General features: G+C 40.6%; 12 protein-coding genes across 12 annotated transcripts; 5 read left to right on the top strand and 7 right to left on the bottom strand.

Annotated features, from left to right (window-relative positions):
- On the bottom strand, positions 1–1,311 carry PAS_chr3_0149 (Hypothetical protein; the record flags this gene model as incomplete). Its single annotated transcript, XM_002492312.1, has 1 exon — positions 1–1,311. The coding sequence occupies one exon, from the start codon at positions 1,309–1,311 to the stop codon at positions 1–3; it is 1,311 nt and encodes a 436-aa protein (XP_002492357.1).
- Positions 1,312–2,219: 908 nt separating this feature from the next.
- On the bottom strand, positions 2,220–2,819 carry PAS_chr3_0150 (uncharacterized protein; the record flags this gene model as incomplete). Its single annotated transcript, XM_002492313.1, has 1 exon — positions 2,220–2,819. One exon carries the CDS (start codon positions 2,817–2,819, stop codon positions 2,220–2,222), a length of 600 nt encoding a protein of 199 aa, XP_002492358.1.
- A 1,534-nt stretch (positions 2,820–4,353) lies between these two features.
- PAS_chr3_0152 (Subunit of the RNA polymerase II mediator complex) lies at positions 4,354–4,800 on the top strand (the record flags this gene model as incomplete). Its single annotated transcript, XM_002492314.1, has 1 exon — positions 4,354–4,800. The coding sequence occupies one exon, from the start codon at positions 4,354–4,356 to the stop codon at positions 4,798–4,800; it is 447 nt and encodes a 148-aa protein (XP_002492359.1).
- Positions 4,801–4,976: 176 nt separating this feature from the next.
- PAS_chr3_1156 (uncharacterized protein) lies at positions 4,977–5,366 on the top strand (the record flags this gene model as incomplete). Its single annotated transcript, XM_002492315.1, has 1 exon — positions 4,977–5,366. The coding sequence occupies one exon, from the start codon at positions 4,977–4,979 to the stop codon at positions 5,364–5,366; it is 390 nt and encodes a 129-aa protein (XP_002492360.1).
- Positions 5,367–7,665: 2,299 nt separating this feature from the next.
- On the bottom strand, positions 7,666–9,267 carry PAS_chr3_0154 (uncharacterized protein; the record flags this gene model as incomplete). The annotated part of the gene is made up of 1 exon (XM_002492316.1): positions 7,666–9,267. The coding sequence occupies one exon, from the start codon at positions 9,265–9,267 to the stop codon at positions 7,666–7,668; it is 1,602 nt and encodes a 533-aa protein (XP_002492361.1).
- Positions 9,268–12,116: 2,849 nt separating this feature from the next.
- PAS_chr3_0156 (Diaminohydroxyphoshoribosylaminopyrimidine deaminase) lies at positions 12,117–12,848 on the top strand (the record flags this gene model as incomplete). Its single annotated transcript, XM_002492317.1, has 1 exon — positions 12,117–12,848. The coding sequence occupies one exon, from the start codon at positions 12,117–12,119 to the stop codon at positions 12,846–12,848; it is 732 nt and encodes a 243-aa protein (XP_002492362.1).
- A 28-nt stretch (positions 12,849–12,876) lies between these two features.
- PAS_chr3_0157 (RNA polymerase subunit ABC27, common to RNA polymerases I, II, and III) lies at positions 12,877–13,521 on the bottom strand (the record flags this gene model as incomplete). Its single annotated transcript, XM_002492318.1, has 1 exon — positions 12,877–13,521. One exon carries the CDS (start codon positions 13,519–13,521, stop codon positions 12,877–12,879), a length of 645 nt encoding a protein of 214 aa, XP_002492363.1.
- Positions 13,522–13,645: 124 nt separating this feature from the next.
- Positions 13,646–16,420, bottom strand: PAS_chr3_0158 (uncharacterized protein; the record flags this gene model as incomplete). Its single annotated transcript, XM_002492319.1, has 1 exon — positions 13,646–16,420. The coding sequence occupies one exon, from the start codon at positions 16,418–16,420 to the stop codon at positions 13,646–13,648; it is 2,775 nt and encodes a 924-aa protein (XP_002492364.1).
- Positions 16,421–16,552: 132 nt separating this feature from the next.
- On the bottom strand, positions 16,553–17,332 carry PAS_chr3_0159 (Hypothetical protein; the record flags this gene model as incomplete). Its single annotated transcript, XM_002492320.1, has 1 exon — positions 16,553–17,332. The coding sequence occupies one exon, from the start codon at positions 17,330–17,332 to the stop codon at positions 16,553–16,555; it is 780 nt and encodes a 259-aa protein (XP_002492365.1).
- A 116-nt stretch (positions 17,333–17,448) lies between these two features.
- PAS_chr3_0160 (ribosome biogenesis protein BRX1) lies at positions 17,449–18,330 on the top strand (the record flags this gene model as incomplete). The annotated part of the gene is made up of 1 exon (XM_002492321.1): positions 17,449–18,330. The coding sequence occupies one exon, from the start codon at positions 17,449–17,451 to the stop codon at positions 18,328–18,330; it is 882 nt and encodes a 293-aa protein (XP_002492366.1).
- Positions 18,331–18,446: 116 nt separating this feature from the next.
- PAS_chr3_0161 (Hypothetical protein) lies at positions 18,447–18,718 on the bottom strand (the record flags this gene model as incomplete). Its single annotated transcript, XM_002492322.1, has 2 exons — positions 18,447–18,602; positions 18,671–18,718. The coding sequence occupies 2 exons, from the start codon at positions 18,716–18,718 to the stop codon at positions 18,447–18,449; spliced, it is 204 nt and encodes a 67-aa protein (XP_002492367.1).
- A 249-nt stretch (positions 18,719–18,967) lies between these two features.
- PAS_chr3_0162 (uncharacterized protein) lies at positions 18,968–20,890 on the top strand (the record flags this gene model as incomplete). The annotated part of the gene is made up of 1 exon (XM_002492323.1): positions 18,968–20,890. The coding sequence occupies one exon, from the start codon at positions 18,968–18,970 to the stop codon at positions 20,888–20,890; it is 1,923 nt and encodes a 640-aa protein (XP_002492368.1).
- Between the last annotated feature and the right edge of the window lie 3,970 nt (positions 20,891–24,860).

The following is a 24,860-nucleotide window of genomic DNA, read 5'->3' on the forward strand; positions in this document are numbered from 1 at the left end:
TCAGAATTGTTGCAAGAGCCTAGCTCTACTGGCTCCTAAAGTGACACTTTTGCTTCTATCGAGAGAGCTGTTTGGTGAGGCGGCAGAGTGGCTAGGTGTATACAATGTGTGACGATTTCCCCTAGGAATATTTGGGATGTTTGGTTGACATGAGTGCGAATTAACTAATTTCTTCATTCCTGTCATGAATCTTTTTGATTTGGATCTTCGAAGCTTGGGGGTGTTCTGTTCCGATGCAATCGTTTCAGCTACAATCATAGCATTGTGTCGCACAGGGATGACAAGTTCTGGCTCCTCTTCGATATCTGCTGGGTCAGCTGTGTCATACAGTTCATTTTGGCACCTGAAAAAGAACTCTTCAGCTAGACTTTGGTATGTCGGTGGTATATCGTTCATTATTTCTCTTAAGAGTGATATCTTGGGCAGATTTCGTTGTATGAATCGAACACAGTTAGTAATTAGAACTTTGGCCAGCCACGTACCGGTCACTTGGGTTAAGTCCCTGATTTCTTTAATTGATATGGAAGCCTCTCTATGATCATAATGGTCGTCTTGGGAAACGAATTCTTTAAGTGTAATGCAGTCTTCTTCCTCTGGGTAAGCATCATCTGTTCTTGATTTCAGGGATATTCGAACTCGGTTCAGAAGTTTCTGTGCTTGTAAAAAACGACCAGTGGCCATTTCAGAATGTTCATATGTAGGAAGAATTTCCTCTTCCTGTTTGTTTGGCTGATTTGAAAATGTTTGAATGGGGATGGTGGAACCTTCTATGAAGAAAAGACCTTCCCCCATATCAATTCTATTGATCCAAGAGACGTCAATTTTATCGGTTTTTTTGTCTTCTAGGCATTGCGAGACTCCTTGAGCAAAGATCAAAGAAGAGACTAAAGAAGTCAAGGAAGTCAACGCGTTTTTGTTCTTGTCTGTGAATTCCAAGGAGATTGATATTGATGTGACAGAAGCTGGAGCACGAAAGTTGATCCTGCCACAGGATCTATTTTCTGACAAGTTGAACGAACTGAGGCTGAAATAAGGTATACTGAACGCATACTTGCTTAGTCGTTGCCTATTCAATACTCTGAACTGATTGTGGGGTACAACCACCAGTCTGCTAGAAGTGACATATACGGTAACATTGGTATAATTGGTTGAGTTGTAATGGTAGAACTCCAGCAGGATGGATAGTCCGCGGTTATCTGCCGTTCCAACAAGACCGTAGCATTCTTTGGTCGTAAACGGTGCCAAATAGCATGATTCTATAGGTATAATCTTGAGTATCCTCTCATTTGGCAGTAGTAGTATAGATTCCATTTGGTGCCTTAGCTGGATCAAGAGTGGAGCGACAGTGTGGTATATAAGTATACAGGCACGTTAGAGGGTGCATGAATCCTAGGTTTTGTCTGTTCAATTGCATACGACAGCTCCTTCCGATCCAATCTAATGATTTATTGCACTAGTTTCATGGTGGTAGCAGTATGAAACTTTATGGTGATCCTGCATGTTTCGAACGCGCTTTATTTGTTTCAAGAGAAGATGTTGGAAATAGTTCGACTAGAACATACCGAGATGACGCGGAGTCAATGAGACCAAAGATTTTGGGTTTCAATAAGAAATGGTGGAAATGCTAGGCAGCTGGATCTGAAGTGTTACAGAAGAGATTCAATTGGACGGTTATCAGCGATGTATTGTGAAGTGTATTGCAAATGTGGAAGGCAATTACATTTTCATTCACACGAGAGAATGCTTAGGATTTAGACAACAGTCAAGGACAGTAGCCTGTCACAGGCTACTGTTGAATTTGTGTGTAATACATACGCCTGGTTTCCAGGATGTTCATGTTTACTATATACTTTGGTTACAATAACAGATCTCGAATCTGCCAGAATAAGATCTCTGAAAGATTTCTGTGCTGAATATGAATAATACCCTGTTAGGCAAATCAACAATTCGTAAAATCAAAGAGGTGGTACGCTATCTTTTTATTAGATAGCTACTACCAATTCTAATAATCCATAATGTGCTGCCAATCCAGAAAGACTTTTTGTTTGAGCACCATAAACTACGCGTTCAGAATGTCTAGCCAAGTCTGCCTGGACCTAACAAATAATAGATCTCTTTGATACAGTATACTTACTACCAATCAGTCACGCGTTAAACGGACTCAATCGACCTTCACCTATGCCTAAAATTATATAATAAAAAACAACAACGATATAGATTTAAACAATGTTACACTTCTTCTTACGTTGCTTTCTTTCCTTAGCCATGAGTGTTGCTCTTGTAGCGTTTTCAAAAACAGCTCTGACACCCTCACCGGTCTTGGCGGAACACTCTAGGTATTTCAGAGCACCAATCTTGTCGGCAACGGCCTGACCCTCACTGGTGGAGACTGGTTGCTTTCCAACAGCTTGTAATTCACGGATAACCTCTGGATCGTTTCTCAAGTCAAGTTTACAACCAACTAAAATGATAGGGACTCCAGGACAGAAATGCAACACCTCACTAATCCACTTCTCTTGAACGTTATCTAAGGTGTCAGGAATGTCAATAGCAAAACAAATCAAGACCACATTGGCATCGGGATAGGAAAGAGGTCTCAGTCTATCATAATCTTCCTGTCCGGCAGTATCCCATAGAGTGAGTTGTACTATTCTGTTGTCAACCTCTACTGGGGTGGCATAGTTCTCAAAAACAGTTGGAACATAAGATGGAGGGAACTCGCCCTCGGCAAACACCATCAATAGACAAGTTTTACCGCAAGCACCATCTCCTACTACGACCAACTTCTTTCTAAATTCAGACGGATTATTAACAGCCATATTTGTCTTTAACTCTTGGATGGGGAGGGGGACGGATCTGGATGTGTGTAAATAGTTGATTTCGTTGTTGGTGTCCTTTTTTATTGTTTGTGAAAATTGGTTACGACACTACTGATAGAAGGGGCAACGCCTCCTTTAGCGGGAGGTATTTTCTTTTTGAAAAGCTAGGCCCTTCACACGACTGGATGGGCGGACGAGCTCGCATCTCAGGCAAGGCAAGACTACAGGGAACAAAAAAAATGGGAGACAGAGAAGGAGAAAAAGATCCTACATGGGGAAACAGAAACTTACAGGATAAATAGTGTAGAGAAAAAAAAATTATATTCATATGTTTTGCTGAGCTTTCAAATATTGTGCAAATCTAGAAGCTTCGTGGATACCACACTCACTCTTTTGTTTACCTCTCCACCTGCCTGCTCTTTCATCTTCACCATTTTTAGTGGGTTGTGTGGAATGGTAATCTCCAACTGACTTGTATCCCAAATCCAGCAATTCGTTGTATGGAACGCTATTAGCTTGGATATAGTTTTGAACTTGTTCAAACCCCCAGGATGCTAACGGATTAATCTTGACCACCTGAGAAATTTCATCAATTTCAATCACGGGCAATTCTCCCCTTTTACCACCTTGAGACCGTCTTCTTCCTGTGAAGACGGCGCAGACGTCTAATGCATGGTAGGCACGTTGTGAGGGTTCAACTTTTACGAGGTAGTCATACTTGTTATCATCTGTTTCCCATAAGTTTTCGCCATATTGCGCCCCAAACTCGAGCTCAGTAGTGGCATTCTGTGGTTTGAAGACATGAACATTGCAGTGGTATTTATCTTTGACTCGTTCAACGAGATCTAAAGTCTGTGGAAAATGATGTAAGGTGTCTATGAAAATCAAGTCAATAGCATGCTTTTTGCCTCTTTTGGCTGTTATTTTGTGAACCATGTCAGTTATACACAACCCAGTCAATCCGAATGCCGTAGTTTGATACAGGTGTGGGAAGGTAATGATAGACCATTGTATGATTTCTTCTGGACTGAGATTCTGAAGAGAAAGGTTAAGGTGGTCCACTTGGACCTTGGAGAGGTTCAAACTGGTTTTTGACTGGCCTATAGTGAATGGCATGTTGGTATCTGGAACGGGCTGCTGGCAGTATAAACCTAGAAAGATTAGCAGTTGATAGAAGGGTAAAAACATTTTTTCCCGTTTCGAACGGATTACTAAATCTGAAAAGTTCTTGCTAGTACATATTGTGGCGATGAGTGTCGAAATATCACGTGACCCGTTCTTAGCCTGAGGTACCACAGATGAAGGGTAAAGGCATTTGAATGGTGACAATTCTGCAATTGTGAACCTTTCGGAGGAAGCCGATTTCGTGCTGGCAACTCCCTTTTCTTCTTTCCTTGCAAAGCTGGAAGCTTGGGCGTTTTCAATTTTTTTTTTCCAGCATCCTCTGCCTACCTCTAAGACATTGTCAAAGATTACCTAATCAAGTTCATCCCATCCTCGAAGTCTGCTCTCTATCAACTTACTTTCATTCTCCATGACAAGTATGAGTGCACCTGCGACAACATTAGATCAAGTTGAAAATGAACTAAGTCAACTCATCGAAACCCTCATCCATTTGGGTGTTCAGGTGCACGATTACGCCGGTACAGCGGAAAGTCAATTGGGTCTTTCCAACAACATTAACAAGGTTGTAGAGCACTTGCAAAAGCTCCACAACACAGATTTGAACATTCCCATCCCCGTGGACGTAGTCAATTATATCGAAGACGGTAGAAACCCTGATATATACACGCGTGAGTTTGTGGAGGTGGTGAGGAAGTTGAATCAATTTCTCAGAGGAAAACAGCTGGGCTTTAAATACGCCCAATCGACATTGGGACAAAAGATTGTCAACGAATTTCCGGAACTCAAAGAGCAGGTGGAAAACATAAAGAAGAGAACGTTTATAGAAACGGTCCCCATGGGCACAAATTCTTCATAGATTCATTATTGAACCAGCCCATATGTACCATAGACCATAGAGAATTTGTATAATAATTACGTAATCCGTTTAGCACAGTTTTTCTAGTAGTTCCTAGGAGTGAACATTACCAGGCCCACCCAACACATCAGGGGTGAACGCTGCGTTGATTTTGTCCCTCCAGTTCGGTTCCAGTGATGATGCTAGTGAAATTCTATTACAAATCTAAACCTTCGAAGAAGAAGCAATCTAGATTGAAGAAAATTGTGTCTTTCAAGTACTCAAAGATTCCACATGATCAACGAAAGTTGGCATCTTTCATGTCAGATATCCAGACGAAGCAGCTAGATGACTCAGATGATGTTCATCCTCTCAACATCAGTTATCTTCTTGGAAAGGAGAGCATGAGCTCTACTTCTAGTGACGGCGAATCTTGTCATGTTGAATCCCCAGACGACATGGATTTTGAAACAAAGAATTTATTTTGGAAAAATAAGAATGTGGAGCTAACTGCATATTTGAGCGGCTACAAAAGGCTCTATCGAGTGCTAGAGCAACGTAAACGGGTACTGAAGGGTTTGGCATGAATTTGGCAGTTTCCGTAGACAATTATAGTGATTTTACTAATGTTCGGACTAGAACAGACCAAACTAGGTACAGCCTTATGTAACTTGGAGTCCACTATCAATGCAACGGAATCCCATTGCTACTGTATGTGCTCCCTCAAGTACCTTCAAACATTAATCATGGAATCGGATCGGATCTGTTTCTGCCCATAACCGAATAGACGCGTATTCGCAGCTTTCCGCGATGCCCCTTTCTTGACAGATACTCTTTCACTTCCTTACACCTCACCGTTATCTTTTTCATCAAATGGTCAGGCTCCTCATTAGACGATGGCATTCTGTTCATGTAGACCATGGCTTGTGTCCCACACTAACAGATCCCCTTCATATTTACCAGAACTATGTCAGTAGGGGTCTTTTGCGCCAAGATGAAGCTCAACTTAGGGCCGCAATCCAGTTCCAAAAGCTCTATAAAAGAGTGAAAGACTACAAGCCTCATGGCGACACCCAAGTGAAGATAAACTCTTACATTAGGCAAATAGAACTCGCTGATCGCAAGAAAAACGTGTTAGGTTTACGATACTCCTATCGTCCAAAGTGGTTTGAGAAAATAAAAGATAACGAAAAAAAGGATCTTATCAAGGTTCTAACGGATGAGGAAGAACTGGCCAACTTTCCTTCTCCCATGGGGTTGCTGGTAAATGGTGAAGTTGGCTGTGGTAAGAGCATGTTGATGGATATGTTCGCTCATAGTTTACCCCATAGCAGTAAGTGTCGATGGCATTACAACAACTTCATTCTTTGGGTTTATAATGAAATTCATGTAATATACGAAAGGAGAAAGCTAGATAACCAGGACAACCATTCATGTTTGTCACTAGAAAATGAGTTTATTCTTTTAGAGGTTGCCTCTAAAATGATTGAAAAAAACACCATTTTGATGCTAGATGAGTTCATGCTTCCAGATCTGGCATCAGCAAAGATTGTCAAGATACTCTTCACTTATTTTTTCAAGCTTGGTGGTGTTCTTGTTGCTACTTCTAATCGACTTCCAGAACAATTGTATTCCACGGCTTTTAATAAGACCCAGTTTAAGTCCTTTGAAGCTTGTTTTTGAAGCTCCGATGCGAGACTTTATGATATGAGAAGCAAACAAGATTTATAGACAGATTACTTTCAAACGAAGCCAAAGGGCAAATAGTGTCGCACCTGGTTATTAAAAAAGACGATCCCGAGGAGTCTCAATGGGCTAAGTTGATTGCTAAGGCTACAAACTATGAGATGGGGAACCCTGCCACTCTTACTGTCTATGGTAGAAAGTTGCCCATCCCATGGCATGTTAGAGGAATTGCCAAATTTAATTTCTCAGATTTGTGTCAGGCGTTGTTTGGTCCAGGAGACTATATTTCATTGGCTTCTAATTATCATACTTTCATCGTTGACAACGTTCCCATTTTAACAATTAGGATGCGGAACGACGCACGAAGATTCATTACCTTTTTAGACGCAATTTATGAAGCTAGGTGCCAGCTGATTATTCGATCTGAGGCTGGCCCAGACGATTTGTTCTTCCCAGACCTAAAGACTTCAGAAAACTCCCTAGAAGGTAGTAATAGTCTACAGGTGCAAAATGAGGAAATGTTTTCAAGAACGCAAATGTACCTATCAAACCCTTACAGACCAAATGTTTCTTCTTATGATACTGGTGTAGGTGCCAGAGATTTCGAATCCGCACAACACAGTACGATAGATAGGCCCATGTGCAAAATTGATAACGACTTTCAAAATATGAAAAGATTCACTGGGGAGGACGAAATGTTTGCATACAAGAGAGCCGTCAGTAGGCTTAGAGAAATGACTGGTTCGGAGATGTGGAGGGAGTCTCGAGATTGGCTGCCCATCGATGCCTCGATGCGACCCTGGGAAAAACTTGAAGATGTGGTCATAGAATCAGAAAGCAAGCCAAACAATATGTCACTACTTGAGCAACTGCAAAAGAGTGCTGCAGAGACAGAAAGTGAACTGGGGGACCATTTGATAGAAAATCCTAACATTCACGATCCATCCAAATTCACAAAGCCTGGAGAATTGCATTCTGATAGAGATGTTTCCAACCAGATGTTGGTCCATCGTATTCCCCCTGATTACTCCGATAGGAAAGCTCATGGTCCGATCTTTCCTTTCGTTTCCAGATTCAGTCAAAGTTTCAAGGACGCGCCAGTATTTAAGAAAATGCATTTTTGGTCCGTGGGAGTCTGGGGAAACGGTAATAGATTAAAAGACGAAATATCCAAAAGGTGGATAAAGGGAAATAATCATATCAGTGAGTAGCTATGTCTTCGTATAAAACACCATCACCACCAAACTTACCCACAATATCAGTGTGGGTCCAGTAGTCATCCTTTCTGAACTCGTCAATATCCTTGATTCCAACATTGAAGCCCCTTACGGATAGCTTTCCTTCTTTTTGATCAGCTGAATAATCCTGGTAATCTCTGAGAATTAACTCACCATTATTAGCAGAAACTCCAAGCTTTCTGGGAAAAGTGTGTTTTCGGTCAACAAATCCACCGGTAATTCGATAATCAAATAGGTTAGTTTTGACAATAGGGCCAACTATATGCTCATATAACCTTTCATTTATAATGCGAGCCCCAGTAATGGCCTGAACGTAGTTGTAGGAAGACGAAAACGGAGAAGAAACACTCGGTGGTTCCAAGATCGAAGTGTAAATTAGTCTCAGAGGTCTAAACGATGGTAGCTCTGCAATTTTGTTGAAGACACCTTTTGAAAAAAGCCACCTTGATCTAGATACCAAAAAAGAATTTCTCTTTGGCATCAGTTGATACAATAGATTATCTGGAATATTTAAGATGGTGGAGTTATCCAGCTCAGAAATCAGCTTCTGTGGCGGCAAAATTCTGACGTTAATACCTGTAACCAGCGCACCAAAGATCTTGACCAAAGAGTTTAAATTGAATGTGATATCGTTTGTAAACGTTGTAAGCAACCTGTCCTTTGTTGACCATTCATGTTCAGTGGGCAACGATTGGAGCAAAGCTGAAATTGAAGAGACAAAGCATCTTTGGTTGTATGTGAATGCGTCTCCCTGTGAATGTTGAACAAGTAAGTTTCTGGTATCATCTTTGAGGTCAAAAGTGTATTCGTATTCTTCGGCATTTTCGTTTATTAAATTCAACGAAGAAAAAGTAGCCACACGAGAATCAATGACTAATGGGCAAGGTGGGGAGTCAACTAAGACAATTGTGTCAAAATCTGATTTCAGCACACGATCCAAGTAAGCGAAAGAAGTGAAGATTACTTTGGGCTCAGTTGAAGTATATGTTTCAATCAGATCTTCATGAAAATGGAGAGTAAAATCTCTTAAAGAGCACAATCCGGTCAATATAATGATAAACCATTCGTATTGGGATAAGTCGACACCAATACAGGAGAATTGACTGGACTCGATGTAATTACTCAGTGCTTGCATAGTTTTCGTCAAGCTATCCATTGAGTACTCCTCCTGCCCAAATGTGATCTTTGAATTGTGGTTAATACCAAGTTTCCAGATATCTTTCAGATTTCCATCCCTGAGTTTATATTTCCAGCTGATACGGAGGCCAGTCACGAGGTCAATGCCATGTGGAGTATCAACTGATCTATAGACTGCAGTTTCGCCTTCTTTTCTAGTGTTTGCAACACTTGACTGATGGTACAAAACCAGTGGATCGACGTCCCTGTAGCTGTGTAACAAAAATGTGTATCCAAACCAGCATATGACATAGGTCAATGCCGAACTGAGTAAAATTAGGAACATTCTGGTTTCTTTGCCGAGTAGGGTAGGGGATATAGATAAGATATATATATATGTTCTGAAAAACGCGGGTGTAGGTATGGGATCAGCTGTTTTGAGCCCCATGTCTGGATTTAGTCCCTGTTCAAAATGTATTAAAGTGGCTATGGGCATTTTACTAAGCGTTTAATTTTGCCTAGAATATTTACCAAGCCGGAGCCATCTGGCGAGTCTGGATCGATTTCGTTACAAGTTCATAGCCCCTCCAGTTGTACATAATACGAAGTATTCAGGTTTCGGTAATACTGTCTGTACCTTCACTCTACTACCCTATACAGAGTCGGAGGCAAATCATCAAAGAGAACATGGTAGTTGTCTAGCAGCTGTTTTTACTCTAATCAGACAATGTTAAGATGCGCCCAGAATCTGATGGAATAGGAGATTCTTAACTAGGACGTTTAAATTGATAAAAAAGACTGTCGTCATAAATCTATGGACAATATTGATTTGATAGAATGATTGGAGACTTGCAATTCACCTTTTGAGATGGCTTTACAATTTATCTTCCCACACTCACCTTGAAAGTCCCATCGCTTTTACAACATCTGAATACTGCCTCTCTCCCATGCTTAACAGATACTTTCTATGCTGAATATCTTTTACAGTAGACACTGCTTCGAATTCTTCCCGAAGATGCTTCTTTAAATCTTTACGAGTCTGTGCTGATGGGATTTCTGAATTCATGTTAGTTAGAGCCTGAAAAAGTGAAACGATGAAATTACCTACGATAAATGGTTCGAAGAACTCGCCGTTGAAACTCTTTCACAGTGTTTCTAAAAAGAAACTCCTCTAAGGGGGGAATGTTCTTCAACCGGCTACTTCTATGGGCATATCTGGTTAACGTCCTTTGAACAGACATTGAACATGAAGAGTTCCGAATCGCGGACGCAGAAAATGGATCAGTACCATTTGTTCGCATCTCCCCAAGGGACTCATAATTTAATAAACTTGGTGATAAAATGTAATTTATTCTTCCTATGCTATTTACACTAACGTTTAACCCAGGTAGGAGATTTCCTGGCCTTGACCTTACCTGGCTTCTTTCTCTCCACCACACGATGGTCACGAGTCATACAACCAGCTTTATACAAACGACTCTTCAATAATGGATTGTGAATTACCAGCGCTCTGGAAATACCCAAAGAAATGGCTCCTGCTTGTCCAGAGAGCCCTCCACCTCTCACCTTAACGAAAACATTGTATTTCCCTTCAGAGTCTGTGACTTTTAGCGGGTACGTTACTTTGAGTCTGTCGGATGATCGAGGAAGATAGCTCACTAGAGAAGAGTTGTTGATCATTACATGCCCTTCTCCACGAACCAAATAGACTTTGGCAGAGGAAGCCTTTCTCCGTCCAACTGCAATAGCCCTTCCATTAGCGTCCAATTGAGGGACCTCTAAACGTGAGTTCTGAGCAGATTCTGCAACTTTGAACTTGTTTAATAAAGCCACTAAATCATCATTTTGTAACTGAGGATCAATAGCACTTAATCTGTTTAAAAGCTTGAGGAGTTCTTGATGTTGGATAACCTTCAGCCTGGATCCACCAGCTATTTGTTTATACTGTTCAAAATTAAACCACTTCACAGTAGCATTTCTACTAAGATCATAGGGAAAGGAAACATGTTTGCGTAGGGCTTTTGTGAGTTCCTGGACATTTTGGTCATGGAGGGGATTGGATGAGTAGAAAGTTGGTAGAGCTGGAATAATCCGCTTAACTTCCAGTTCAGGTATAGTATTGGGATTTTGGTTTCTACCTTGCCTTTGAACTGCAGAAGTCGGCCTCTGCTGAAGCAGCCGCATCACGGTGCTAAACCGTCTAATGCTGGCGAATGTTCTTGACATCGGTAAAAATTTTGTCAATGAGAGAAGTACTGTAGTAATGTGGAAAATATTGAACTGTTCGCGACTTTTTCCTGGGAGTCAAGATTTGGTGGGTTTAGGTAGGTGGAAGCTGTGGAAGCTTAGAAAGACGCGGTAGGAAGTTAGAGAAATATATACCGTTTAACCTATAACCTGAACCCAGTGTATTATTTATTATCTCTAATCTCTCACGTGAGGTTAACTAGTTCTTCATCGTCAATATCATCAAAAGAGTCATTCGTAAATAATCTGGCTCGATCTGGGTTATTCTCTTCTTTAATTTCGGTCTTGACTTTGACTTTTGATTTCGGATCTTTCTTAAGCCTCTGCCGTTTATTGGCAGAATTTGGTGGTATTGTTTCTGTTACTCGATTATCTGCGTTAGCATCATTTAATATTTCGTCAAAATCAATTTCTTCTTCCTCCTCCTCTACCTCCTCCTCTTCTTCATCGTCAACCTCCTGTTCATTTAGTTTCTCCGCTGTATCATTCTCCAATAAATCATTTCCTTCTGCAGATTTTTCTTTGTTTCCATTTGCTGCAGATCCCTCCTCAAATCCCAAAAGATGTTCCTTCAAAAGTGCAGTCAGCATGTCATTTCGCCTCGTAACCATGTACAAATCCTCCGGCATTATTACTTTCCTTTTAGCATGCCTTGAAAATGACTCCAGATCTTGGCCCAGAGACAATACTTGGTTGTACACCAGTTCCACTAATGCAGCAGAAAAACTCGGGGTCACGCTGACAGATCCCAACTCCTTTAGTTGTTCATCCACCATTCTACACACCGCCGTCCAAAGACTAGCTTTTAGATGCTTAAGATGTTAGTAAACTGTTCTTGAATGCACGAGCAATGACTTACTTGGGCTATATCCCTTTCCTCTGGGGTCAATACCTTCATATCTTGCTTAAGGATGTTGGATGGAGATAGGAGAATTCAAAGCACTTAGCGATTTATTTCTCCAGGTTTTATCACATAATTTGCGAAATCGGTTCCAATTTATCACGACCGAACCCTCAGTTTATTCTCCTTAAACCAATTTGACGACTTCAATGTCATTTGTGCCCTTTCTTGAACCATTCATCCCCCATGAAAACACATTGCTTCCAGAACTACCCTTTGTGACCCTTACTTATGCTCAATCGCTTGACTCAAGAATAGCGGCCAAAAAGGGAGAACGAACGGTTATATCTCATCAGGAGACAAAAAATATGACCCAGTATCTTAGATCTAAACATGACGCCATTCTCGTTGGGGTGAAAACGGTTTTGGCAGACGATCCAGGGCTCAATTGTAAGCTGGGAACTCCTATCCGTCCGATCATACTCGATCCAACTTTCCAGTTACTTTCTAAGATAGCATCATTAAAGCTCATTAAGCTAGGCCTCTCAGGAGAAGGTGAACCTCCGGTATTTATTACTCGCAAAGGGGTGGTATCTCCAGATTTACAGGCAAATTTAAGGTCGGATTATGGTATTTCTATCGTGGAGATTGCTGATAGAGATGTCCACCGAGGAAAAATGTCTTGGTTTGCCATATTGAAAATCCTGAAAGATGCTGAAATTCATAGCGTCATGGTAGAAGGAGGTGCCACAATCATTAACGATTTGCTCATTTGTAGGCAGAACAGCGTTCCCCTGGTTGCCTCCCTTATCATCACAGTAGGTCCAGTATACTTGGGTAAGGATGGGGTCGAAGTCACACCAGCCCGTAGCGTTAAGCTAGGCAATGTTCGCTGGTGGCACGGAATACAAGATGCTGTAGTGGCAGCCAGTTTGGAATAATGAGTTAATGACGATATAATTTTAAAAACTACAAACAGATTCTATAACTGGCATACCGACCACTGGTCTCAGACCTTCTAATGATCTTCACCACTTGTCCCCTCTTCAAACCGAGATATCGTGCTACCGGGTCCTCTCTTTGGATACGCGGCAACTGGCTCTCTTTCAACTTGTATCTCTGCAGTAGCTGTGATTTTTCACCATCGCTTAATCGAATGTGTTTGGGCACCAATTCATGGTGTGTAATGTTAACAACAAGATCACTTTCTTGAAATGTTTCAATGATGGCAGGTGAAACGGTAGGGATCATTTTGTTGGCGCTAGGTGTAATATTGTTCTGGTAAATGAAAATTCCAGTGCTAAAGTTTTTCTCCTGTATTCTGAGGCAAAAGTTTCTCATGGTCTTGATTCCCACACTAGGTTCGTCGCAAAACTCCACCCACAATGTTCCAAGATCAGAGTACTTCTCTAAAGCTTCTGGTGTTGGGTTAGCCAAGAACGACATTAGTTTTCTTTGAGGATTTCCCATGGAGTCACAAATCTTTGATCGAAATTCCTCCAAGCTTTGATCCATTTCTTCTTGTGAAATAAAATAGCCTCTGTCAGCGGCCATTTCCTTGACTGTACGAAATGATCTCCACAATCTAGAAATGATTCGGTTGTTGTCTTCCATGATTGTTGTGTTGTGAGTCGTGGAGTTGGATAAATTAGAGATTAGTACAGATAGATGTTGAAAAAAAATTTTTGTTCGCGCGCGACCTACAACCTTAACCAGAAGGTGAAAGAGAACAGTCTACCTAATCTCCACCCGATGGTGGGACAGTCCTAGTGTAATTGAGCTCAATATCTCCACTGTTTTTCCAGATACGGGCCTTCACCGTGGCAAGCGTCATATTCAAGTCGAGTTTCTGTCCCTGACAATGAACAGTCAACCAACTACTTGGATCTGGATAAATTGAGGCTTCGGGCGGCTTCTCGGAAAACTTTTCGACAATATAGCAAAGCACTTTCCTCATCCGTAGCATATTGTAGGCTGATAGTTTGAGGCTATTATTCTCGAGTGGTGGAAGCTTGTGAGGAGAGTCCTTTGGAGTGCCGTCTAAAAGCACAAAGTTTACCTTATTCAGGGGCTTCTCCATGTATTTGTTGTAGAATAATGCATTTATGATCCATTTAGGCAGATGCGTTTCTAAGTCCTTCAAAACTTGATCAATGGAACCTTGATCCAGTGTCTTTAAAATAGATAAATTTGTCTCATAGACTTCAATAGTGACATTTCTTAGATCTTGGAATTGTTGGTTGACGATGAGCTGAACATTCTTGGTTGAGCTGATGCGAGGAACCTCAAAATTATTGAACTTAAATGGCTGGTTCGGATCAAATATCGATTCTACCAAATCTTCAGTGGAGATAATTGAGCTGGCACCGGTATTATTAGAACTCTTTGTGCGTCCAAACAATCTAAACTTTTTGGACGTTGAATCAGAAGGATCTTCAGTTTTTTTCGAAATTCCAGAGGATGAAGTTGAAACTGAACCTGTTTTTTGTTTAACAATCTCTAGATCAACAAAGTTCTGAAATAAACTAGTCAGTACTAACTTTCCAATGTTGAACCTTAAAGCTGTGTAATCGTGAGATTCCGAGTTATGGTGAGTTGAGTAGTACTTCCCCAACTCCGGATATAGTTCGAATAAATCATCCATGTAGATTTCAGTATTCGTGAGAGTATTCTCTTCTAAGGTTATAAAGAGCTTACCAGCTCTGACTTGAACTTTGCACCAAATTGGTAAAGTTTCATTTGTTTGAAACTTCTCAGCGTACGACTCAAATCTGTAACTTTCCTCATCGCTGCCTTCAAGCTCGACATCTTTGGTATCATACAACATGCATTCATCTACTTTTTTAAAATTCAATAAATCCCAGAGCTGGGTATTGAGACTATCGTCCATGGTAGCCACTTGGCGTCTATTGTTCAAAAGTTGGTATCTGATAAGTCCCGGATTTCCAGAACAGGAAAATGATGGCTTGTCGTTCATTGGTAAAAGTTCAAATTGATCGGGATCAATTGGATCGATGTTAATAGTCAACTGGCCAGTGTTAATGTCAGCATAAGCAAACTCGCCAGAAGAGCCGCCTTGGAAAGAAGCAAAAGGGGTACTTTTGAGGCCAATCACATCTTCAATAGGAGTCGCTTCAGGAGAAATATGGGAAATTGAAAGAGCGTCATCTATCTGAGCTAGATCATAGTTAGATGTTTCATGAGATAGCATAGACACCAAATCGTAGACATCTCTTGACTCATCACCGTCCTCCAAGTTTCCTGGTCGGAAACTGTTCAGTAAAAGAATATTCTTCCTTAATCTGATAGCTTGGTGAATAATAATCTTATTCGTTATGGGTATTTTCCAAGCTTGAATACAGGTATTTTTCAAACTTTTCTCTGTACTATTCTGGATAGTGGTTGTGGAAGTGAAAACATTAGATCCATTTGAAACAATGGAAAGGACACTGTTTTCACTTTTGGATGATTTTGACAGATCAGCTATTAACGTGGCAACACCCAAGTTTTCGTTAATTTTGTTTTGAAGTATGAAGTTATCATTGTTGCTCTCGTCTAAGTAGTCGTCATAATTACAGGAACGCAAATCAGTCTTGAATAAAAGTCCCGATTTATCACCCGAGTAAAAGACCCCAAAGTCTGGGTCTGGAGCATGCAAAGACCAAACTGGCGCCAGGTGCATATCTAATGTCCTTAATATTCGATTTGTTCTCAGACACCATAATTTCACTGACGTATCGGAAGAACCAGAGAGAATATATGAAGGGGAAATTTTCAAACATCTCACAGTACTTCTATGGCCCATAAGGGATAAAACAGGCGTGGCAATTCTGTGATCATACATTTGAATAGCATTCTCGGGGCCTCCCGCACATATCATATGGTTACTCGTTGCTACTGAATAAATGGATGACCTATCAGACTTTCCGGTATAATGACTTGATTCCTTTCTATGATCGACATCCCAAAGTTTTAATTGCCTATCCAAGCCACCTGAAACCAAAAAGTTATTTTCTTCGTTGAAATCAAGACACTTAACGTAGTCACTGTGGTGGCCCAAAGTGTCCACTTGAGAAGTTTTGTGGTTCCACAATTTCACCGATAAATCAGAAGAGCAACTAGCAATGGTGCTATCATCTAAAACACTAATATCATTGATCCAGTCTGAATGAAGCATAGAATATTTATCCAGTTCAAAACCATTAAAAGAACTTTGCCTGAAATTTAGACCCCTAGCAATGCTGCGCTCTAATTTTGACAATTCTGTTTCATTGTCCACATTTTTAGCGATATAATTGTCTATCTGAGGATGAGTCTTATAGTTGGTGTCAAACTCGTCATATTTGTCATCCCCTTGTGCATCATTTGACACAGACTTATTTATCGACCATGAGGCGACCATCCCATCTCTTCCAGCAGAAAATAGCCTGTCACCAGAGAACGCCAAAGAATTGACCCCCAGCTTGTGACCTGTAACCTCCGACGTGTCCAGGGTATACGAAACACTGGTCATGAAGGAACTGAAAATTAGGAAAGCTGGGAAATTGGATGAGAAAGTTGCAGATCCTAGATAATCCCACTAAGATAAGTAGCCGCGGAGATGCCAGATGTCGGGCACTTTAGGAAATATATTTGTATACATAATCTAGGTCAAATCTTGGAGAGATCTTCGGGCTTGCATCTCTTCATATTCCTGGTCTTTGGCCACTAGAATATCTCTATCTCGCTTGAGTCTGTGAAGTTCCCGTATCTTCCAGTCAAGCTTTTCCTTTTCCGGGTCTATGTCGTCTGTGTCATCAATTATGAGGTAGTCTTTTTGGGTAGGGATTATTCTGGTCTCCCTGGCTTTGTCAGCATAGTGTTGAAGATTGTTCAAGATTATGTTCTTCTCCTTGTCAGGATCAAGTTCAGAATCGGGCTTGACATTTTTCGATCTTTTTACAAAGACTGGCTTCAGCACTTGGCCCGTGGAACTGGAATCCGAAGAATCTTCTGATGATTCTTCGACAGATTCGTCCAAGGATTCTTCCGATGACTCAACCAGTGAAGCATTAGGAACTTGTTCGGAGAAATCATTAACTTTTAAAGTTGTTTCCTTAGCAGTGGAAGTCAGGTACTCCGCATTGGACGACGGAGGGGTTTGGTCTTCAGTCTTTTGCACCGACTCATAATCATGGTTTGACTCCATTTTCAAAACGTCATCATTCTTGTGCTCTGTGGAGTTGATCGTTTTCTTATCTGTGTTTCGTTCTTGGGTTCTCTCATCAAGGTCACTATGCAGTGACAAGATATTATCTTTTGGAACCTCCCTTAAGGACCCTTCAACCGTTAAAGGTGGTTCTTCCTGCAAGTCACTATCCGTCCCTTCTTCACTGCTATCACTGTCAATATCATCTACCTTCTTTCCTGTATAATACCTCTTCATTGGGACGATGTTGATTCCCTGGAAGTTCCTTCTTATTTTTCTTTAGCGAAAGGGAAACTTATTTTTCAGCAAGAAATTTTTTTTTTCTATCAGACTCTTTGTTCCCTCCATAACTCATGTCAGCCATTTACAAAGCTCTAAATAAACGTTCAGAATCTAAGCACACAGCAAAGAGAGTTAACAGACAAAGAGTTCTGCTGATGACCTCTAGGGGCGTCACTTACAGACATAGACATTTGGTGCAAGACTTGTTCAGTTTACTTCCACATGCAAAGAAAGAGCCCAAGTTAGATCACAAAAAGAGACTATATGAGCTCAACGAAATTGCTGAGCTGTACAACTGTAATAATGTGATGTATTTTGAAGCCAAAAAACACCAAGATTTGTATCTGTGGATATCCAAACCTCCTAATGGACCAAGTTTAAAATTCCATGTACAAAACATGCACACCTTAGATGAACTCAACTTTACCGGTAACTGTTTGAAAGGTTCTAGACCAATACTTTCCTTTGATAAGGCATTTGATGATGGAGAGGCTCAATTTCAGCTGATGAAAGAGCTGTTCATTCACGTGTTCGGAGTTCCTCCTTTAGCTCGTAAATCAAAACCGTTTATTGACCACGTTATGAGTTTCAGCATTGTCGATGGGAAGGTTTGGATCAGAAACTTCCAGATCGCTGAGACCGAGGAATTGAAAGAAAATGAAGAGGCAGCTACTATCGACGATTCTATACTTAAAGATCTCACCTTGGTGGAGATTGGACCAAGAGTTGTGCTCACATTGATTACAGTACTTGAAGGATCATTTGGAGGTCCTAAGATCTACGAGAACAAAGAATATGTTTCGCCTAACGTTGTTAGAGCTCAACAGAAACAATTGGAAGCTGAAGCTGCCGCCAACAGATCTAAAGCCACACTAGATAGAAAAATCAAGATCAGAGACCAGGTCTTGGAGGCTGATCCGTTGGATAATGAGGTCCTGTTCAAAAATGGTTGATTGTAAAGAGTCACCTGTAATCTTCAAATAGGAAAATTGAAATATATATAAAGAGAAAATGGCAGAAAAAAGGAGATCTCTTTCCTTCTCTATTTTGTTGTATTATTCAGTATATTCTAGTCGTGCTTCTGATCGTGCTTAGCCAAATATTCTTTGATGAAAGCCTCTTCCTCGGGAGAAGAAGCATTAATCTGAGGGGTTGTCTCCTTCTTGGCTCCACCTGGTTTAGGAATTGCCAAAAGTGTAACTAATCCAATAGTAGCCAAAGCGAGCTGAAAATAAAAGTTAGTACTTGCTAGTTCGACCTAATGACAGAATCTTCTTCGTTCTAATCACTTACCTGGTGTGGCTGGAATGTTTTACCTAGGATGGTGTATGCGGCTCCCATATTTGATGTTGTCGATAAAGGTAGAGAAGGACTTGAACAGTTTGTCCATTGATGTTTTTCATTGGTCTGCAGTGTGGTGTAAAGGTGTGTTCTCTCTGGTGTGTGGTATGCAAGTATAAAGTTATCTGTGTTCGCGGTCTATCATCATATTATGTGAATTATCTTAAAGTCGATTCAACTTACTCCATTTTGCTTTCTCTTCTGGGTCTTCGTTGAATTGATAAGTCAAGTCCATCGGCCTTTTCGAAAATGGCCTTTCCATTGAGTCATAGGGATGCTGTTTTTTACATGCGGCGCAGTATACTAGCAATCTCATCGGTTCAAACCTCCGGCTACGACTCGGTCCTTCAACCACTTCTTAGTGATAACGGCAATGGGAATGACCTTTCAGTTTCTCCTCCAATAGAAGTGAATCATTCAGAATTCAGTCCAGAAACTTCTCCACATAATGAAGCTGATTCTCCTTCCACTATCACCAAGGAACCAAACGGATCGATAGGGACGCTGAAAAGTGAGTCTACGTCTCAGAATAATACCTCTTCTGATGAGATTCCTGACAAAATAAACACAGAAACAGATAAAGGAATAGAAACCAATAATAGTGATCTTGAGATTGACTCCAGTGTTGACTTTTTTTCATCTGATGATGAAGATTCATTCGATGAAGAGTACTCCGATTTTCCCTCCTCTATTGATCCTGAACTGAGATCTGTTCCGTTGACGTCAGAAACCACAGCAGGAACAAAAAACTTGAGCTTTGCTAAGAGGAGGAACAGCAATGACAGCTTCAAATCAAGATACACCCATAACAGGAGCCGTTCAAAAACTCTGGGAAGTCTTATCGGTGCTTCTTCCTTCAATACTGGTCTTACAACGGTTTCTGAACAATTGAAAACTTCCAAATCATTCAACAATTTACTCAACGCTAATCGCTCTGATTCCTCGATAGGTTTGGAAGAGTCTGCCTTGACTCGAAAAACTAGAGAAAAATATCACAAACCAATTTTGACCTCCAGACTTACATTAATGATGAAGGAATCACCTTTGGAGAATTACAAGTTTGTTGGAACGGGTGATCATATGGTTAATCTAGAGGTATACGTTCCTTCGTCCAGTCGATATTGTGACTCTCCATTGGAGTTGCGTATAAATCCGGCCTTCACAGTAGTAGATACAATTGGATACATTTTGCTCACATTAAGCAAGTTGCAGGAACTGAAAAGCCAAAGTGATGAAAATCCCAACTATTGGAGATTACATGATCCTGATATACCGAGCTTTACATTGGATCGAACACGTAAAGTCTCTTCCTATGAGTTAGATGAAGTAACTTTAGCCAAAGTCGATGAAAAGGGATTCCAAGAGAACGAACGAATAACACCGATGGCATTTGTGTTTGACCCCGTTTCAACAGAAGGGGCTCCTACAACCGATGCGGTACCTCCTCCCAAAGAATCGTCCTTTTTTCTTGGTGAAGATATTGATGACTTAGTTTTAAATAAAACCAAGATACGTGGAGGTATGGGTAATATTTCTCATGGTTCACAAGACTCAGTGGAATTAGCGCCATTCTCTTTACCAAATCACAACCTCTTGCATGATCAGAATGTACCAAAGGAAATCACGGACCTTAGCGCTTATGAAGGAAAGGAACGAAAACCCCCTGTCACCAAGAAAGTTGCTTCCAAAGCAAAAAAACCAGCTTTACTTCATACTTCTAAGCAGAACCCATTTTCTCACTTTGGCTCGTTGAGTTTGCACAAATCTAACATTGCTTCCTCTTTCAGAATGGGACCCAAGCCAAAGAGGAGTACAATATTGCCAATTAGTGGTGCTGGATCACCCCTGTGGGCAACCGAAAATTTTCAAAAGTGGACTGTGTATAGAAAGAAGCAGCCTATGTTCATATCAAGACATGAACGATCTTTGGTTATAGACGGTGACTTCATATACATTCTTCCATTTAGTGACGACAAAGGCGGTATATCGGATGGGAAGACTACTAGTTTCCTTATTAGCCGGATCATCAAGTGCAAACAGAGCCGAAAATACCCCAACAATTTCAAAATTATTATCCAGAAGAATTCCAAGTTTAAAAGATACGACCTTGAAGCTTTAAACTCGAAACAATGTAGGGAAATTGTCAGTAAGATTAATTTTTTGATCACATAATGACTAAAAAAAAGAATATCACTTGTAAAGTGTTTGTATATTATAAGTAACTATCTATCATTAACGTTCTAGCTCATAGAACAAACTAAATCTCTTAATCATTCATTATCAATCTTAAATAGGTTAATCAGAACTGGAGCAGATGATGCGGTCCAAGATAATTCGCAAATACATTCCAATCTTATCATTGGTTGAAGGGTCCAAAGAGAAACATCCTCTTTGTTCAATGCCCAAAGTTATGCCAAAAAGTCCATGTTCTTTTATCATATCAAACAATTCTTTATTATGTTTCTCAATGTTTCCATATTCAGTTTCTCTTGCCGCTTGCGAGGATAGTTCCATTGAAGACTCCAAAAGCCGTAAAAACAAAGAGTGGGCATTTATATGGCGAATTCTTTGAATAATCTGGGGGTATATCATCCATTTAAGGTAAGGGTGTTTCTTGCTGATGTATTTGAATAGTTCCAAGAATCGTAATTGTACAGATTCGTCGTTGGCACATTCATTAAATGAAAGAGCACAATGGTACAAAGTAAACACTGCATGAGGGGATTCAGTAGCCAGAAAGTCTATCAATTGGCTGGGCACACTTATCGAGTTCGATAGCTTTATCAGTGCTGGATCTTTGATGCCACAGTTTTCTAAGTACTCAATCATTCGTTCATCAGTCCGTGAAATAAGATATACAAAAGCCAAATAAGAGTATCTTGCCGGGCAGAATCTTTCTTCGCTAGATTTTAGCTTGCTAATCACCACGTCTGAACATCTTACTGCAGCAATTTGAACTAAGCATTTGTATGCTGCTAGCTTGACAGAGGGCATTCGCAAACCAAACCCTAGAAACGATAAAATCACAATATCAAAGGAATCTCGAGAAAGGTGTATTTCGTAAAGCTTTTCCATATTGTCCAAGGCTTCTCCAAATACTTTCTTCTCCTCCAACAGTGCATCAAAGCAATCGATGTTGCTATACTCAGCTCTCTCGGACAGCTTTAGAATTGCTTTAGTGAAGAAAACTAAGCACATCTGATAATTTGTGGAATCCCGTATGATACACAGTGCGAAAGCATGCCAAAACATCTTGCCAATCAATTGAGAACTAGTTGGTAGGCCTTCAACAAGCTTCCCTAAGGCATAGGCAATAGCCAGTACAATACCTGTTGCAGGGCCTTCCCAGTGGTAATGCTTCTTTGCGTATGAGTTTAGGACGGAGCCACTGAGGGAGACTACCTTGTACAAAAGAGTGTCACTGACACCTTGACTACTGAGGCAACCCAGCATAACGAGACCTCTGACTTGAAACAAGTGGTGCCAATTAAAAGAGAAGTTGATCACATAGCTATTCCATTTTGTAGTTGCAGCCATTTCCAGACCTTGGTCACCCACCAATCTAGGAATTCTCATAACTAGTTGACAAAAGTGTTCCATCTCACCAATTTTCTTTATGAAATCTCCAGAGCCTTTTCCATTCGACCTAGAATCATCCTTATGAGATAATCCAAAAAGCATCTTACCACGATCATCGCTAACTTTTGAAAGCAAAAGTTTCAACTCGGTTTTGGATTCCGATGAAAGTTTATCATTTGAAAGCAAGGAGTGTAGTGTGTTGACAGTTAGCCCGTAAAGTGACCGCCTCAGTCTAGATGGACCCAAATCCATATAGAGCGAAACGATAAACAATATTTCAGGCAAGAAAGCCAACGCATACTTCAGGCAGTCAAATAAGAGATTATCTGCAATGGCACAAAGAACTGAAATCTTGATCCAGTTACTGTGTACAGCAATTTCATTGATGTCAGATGAAAAGGTTTTGGCGCTTCCAATAAGCAAATGAATAACATGTCCACATATTTCAATGGAAGGAGATAAATGCACTAGCGAAATGATATGATCCCAGTCTTTTCCTTCAGCTTCATGGTCCAAAGCAGCGTGGACTAGTTCCTGGATTATCAACCCATGAAGCTCATTGTTCATGCAGATCTCACTCCAAAAAGCTTTTCTGAAAACAAACTGGCTTGAGGGGGATTGAATAGTCAACCTAATTATTTTTTTAAGAAGGTCACTCACCCTATCTGGCCCAAGTTCAGGATCTTGGACGTACACATATTCATAGATGTTGCGCACCCAAGGCCTTAAAATAAATGGCACGAACATTTTCCTATTCTTCGAAGCATGCTCGTAGGAAAAGAAAAATTCCCCTACGAACTCAAGCGTAATCTCCGGATGGAACTTGGCCAAAGATTCAGAAAGACTCGCAACATAGGGTAGATAATCTTGGGGTAGACTGAGCTCCTCAGTTGAGGACAGAGTTCGGCTAAAATCTAGTTTGAAATAATGAGCCAACGAAACCAAAAGGTTATAAGAGGCCTTCCTGATTTCTGTGTCTCTCGATAATAAACCGACAAAGTCCAAATTGAGCAGTAAGCCCAGAAAACTATTCAGGCTGAATTCATCTTCCATATGAGCTTTGGATACCACGTCAACACTGGAGGGCTTCACGTAGTATAAAGTCCTCATTATTTCAATCTTTTTGGGAGACTTCAAAACTATTCTCGAGCCAGTAGCTGAGTTAAAGAGATAAACCTCGTCATTTTCACCTGTCACAACTTCGGTGAGGTCTGCCACATTCACAATATCAATACAAACGATAGGGACATACTCCTGAGTTGTGTGAATAAAGATATTTCTCTTGTATACGAAATGAACAAACTCATTTCCTATTCTGAGCTTGATTGGTATATCCTCTTTTGTAGGTTCAAATGCCATTTTAACATTACTGAAGGTGACTCTGGGATCTTCCCTTACACGAATGGTGTACTGCGACTCGTCAAAATGGAGATTATCCTCAAATGATTTAAAGTAAAAATCCAAATTTGGACTCAAGAAAACCAGCTTATCCAAATAGGCCAACTTGTTATTGTAAAATTGGTATATTTTAGTTGACGGGTTGAAGTAGGTTATCTTGTTACATTTTCCAAACGCAAATGGAGGAATTAGTGAGTTGAGACTAGTTAACAGCTTTTCGCTCTTGTCACCCGGAAGTGCTTGAAGGCCTGTGCAATCGACCATGATTTCAAAGTTAGAATCCCACAAGTTACTGAGTACGTTTAAGATTTGATAGAGGATTGTCTCAACATCTAGCTCTGCAAAGTGAACTAGTTCAATAATCGCAGACCTCACTCGATCGTCAGTCAGGTACTCTCTGGCAATAATGGGTTGATCTGGGGGTACCTCAATCAGTGAGTGTTTTGTCAAAAACAAATTCAATCTGCTTCCTGTTTCAGAGGTATCATTACGTACCAAATCTGAAACTTTGTTTCCAAAATGCTTCGGGACACCCAGATTTAAAAGAATACATTTCAATTGATCAAATAACACTTTAGTTGCATCCAATGAAATTCCAAGATGAGGATTCTTAGGTTTGATCAACCGAGATCTAATGCTTAAAAGGTGATGATAAATGAAATAGTGGAGGTAGCGAAGACCTGCTGTGTATTCCTTGCGCTCATAAGTGCTTTTGTGGGTGGCCAACAGTTCGTTGTCATATGTAGAGACAACATCGATAAAGCTTTGTACTCTCTTTGTCAGACCCGCTAGCTCGTTCATGTAAGGGCTTAACGTATCAGATTTCAGCGAGCTGACGGAGTTATTAGCCATTGCCTGTATGACTTTCGCTAGCTGCTTTCGTAGTTGCATCGGGGGAGGATCAGAAAATACTTCCCATGCTGGCTCAATTATACTTGGAGTAATAAACCTTAAAAACAAAAAAGCACCCGACGCTAGCAAGCTAGATTCGGGAAATTTTCTGGAAGTTGCCTTTTTTATAAGAGAACATATCATCCTTATTGAGTGAGGTAATGACGAAATAGTGCTCTCAAGGCTTGAAACCAGCATGCGCGTATACTTCATGAGAAGGTCGGGATTGGGTTTTTCATTGTGATTCGTAAAGTTGTCGAAAACATTAAAGTAG

Source organism: Komagataella phaffii, chromosome 3 (assembly GCF_000027005.1).
Source record: "Komagataella phaffii GS115 chromosome 3, complete sequence".
NCBI lineage: Eukaryota > Fungi > Ascomycota > Pichiomycetes > Pichiales > Pichiaceae > Komagataella > Komagataella phaffii.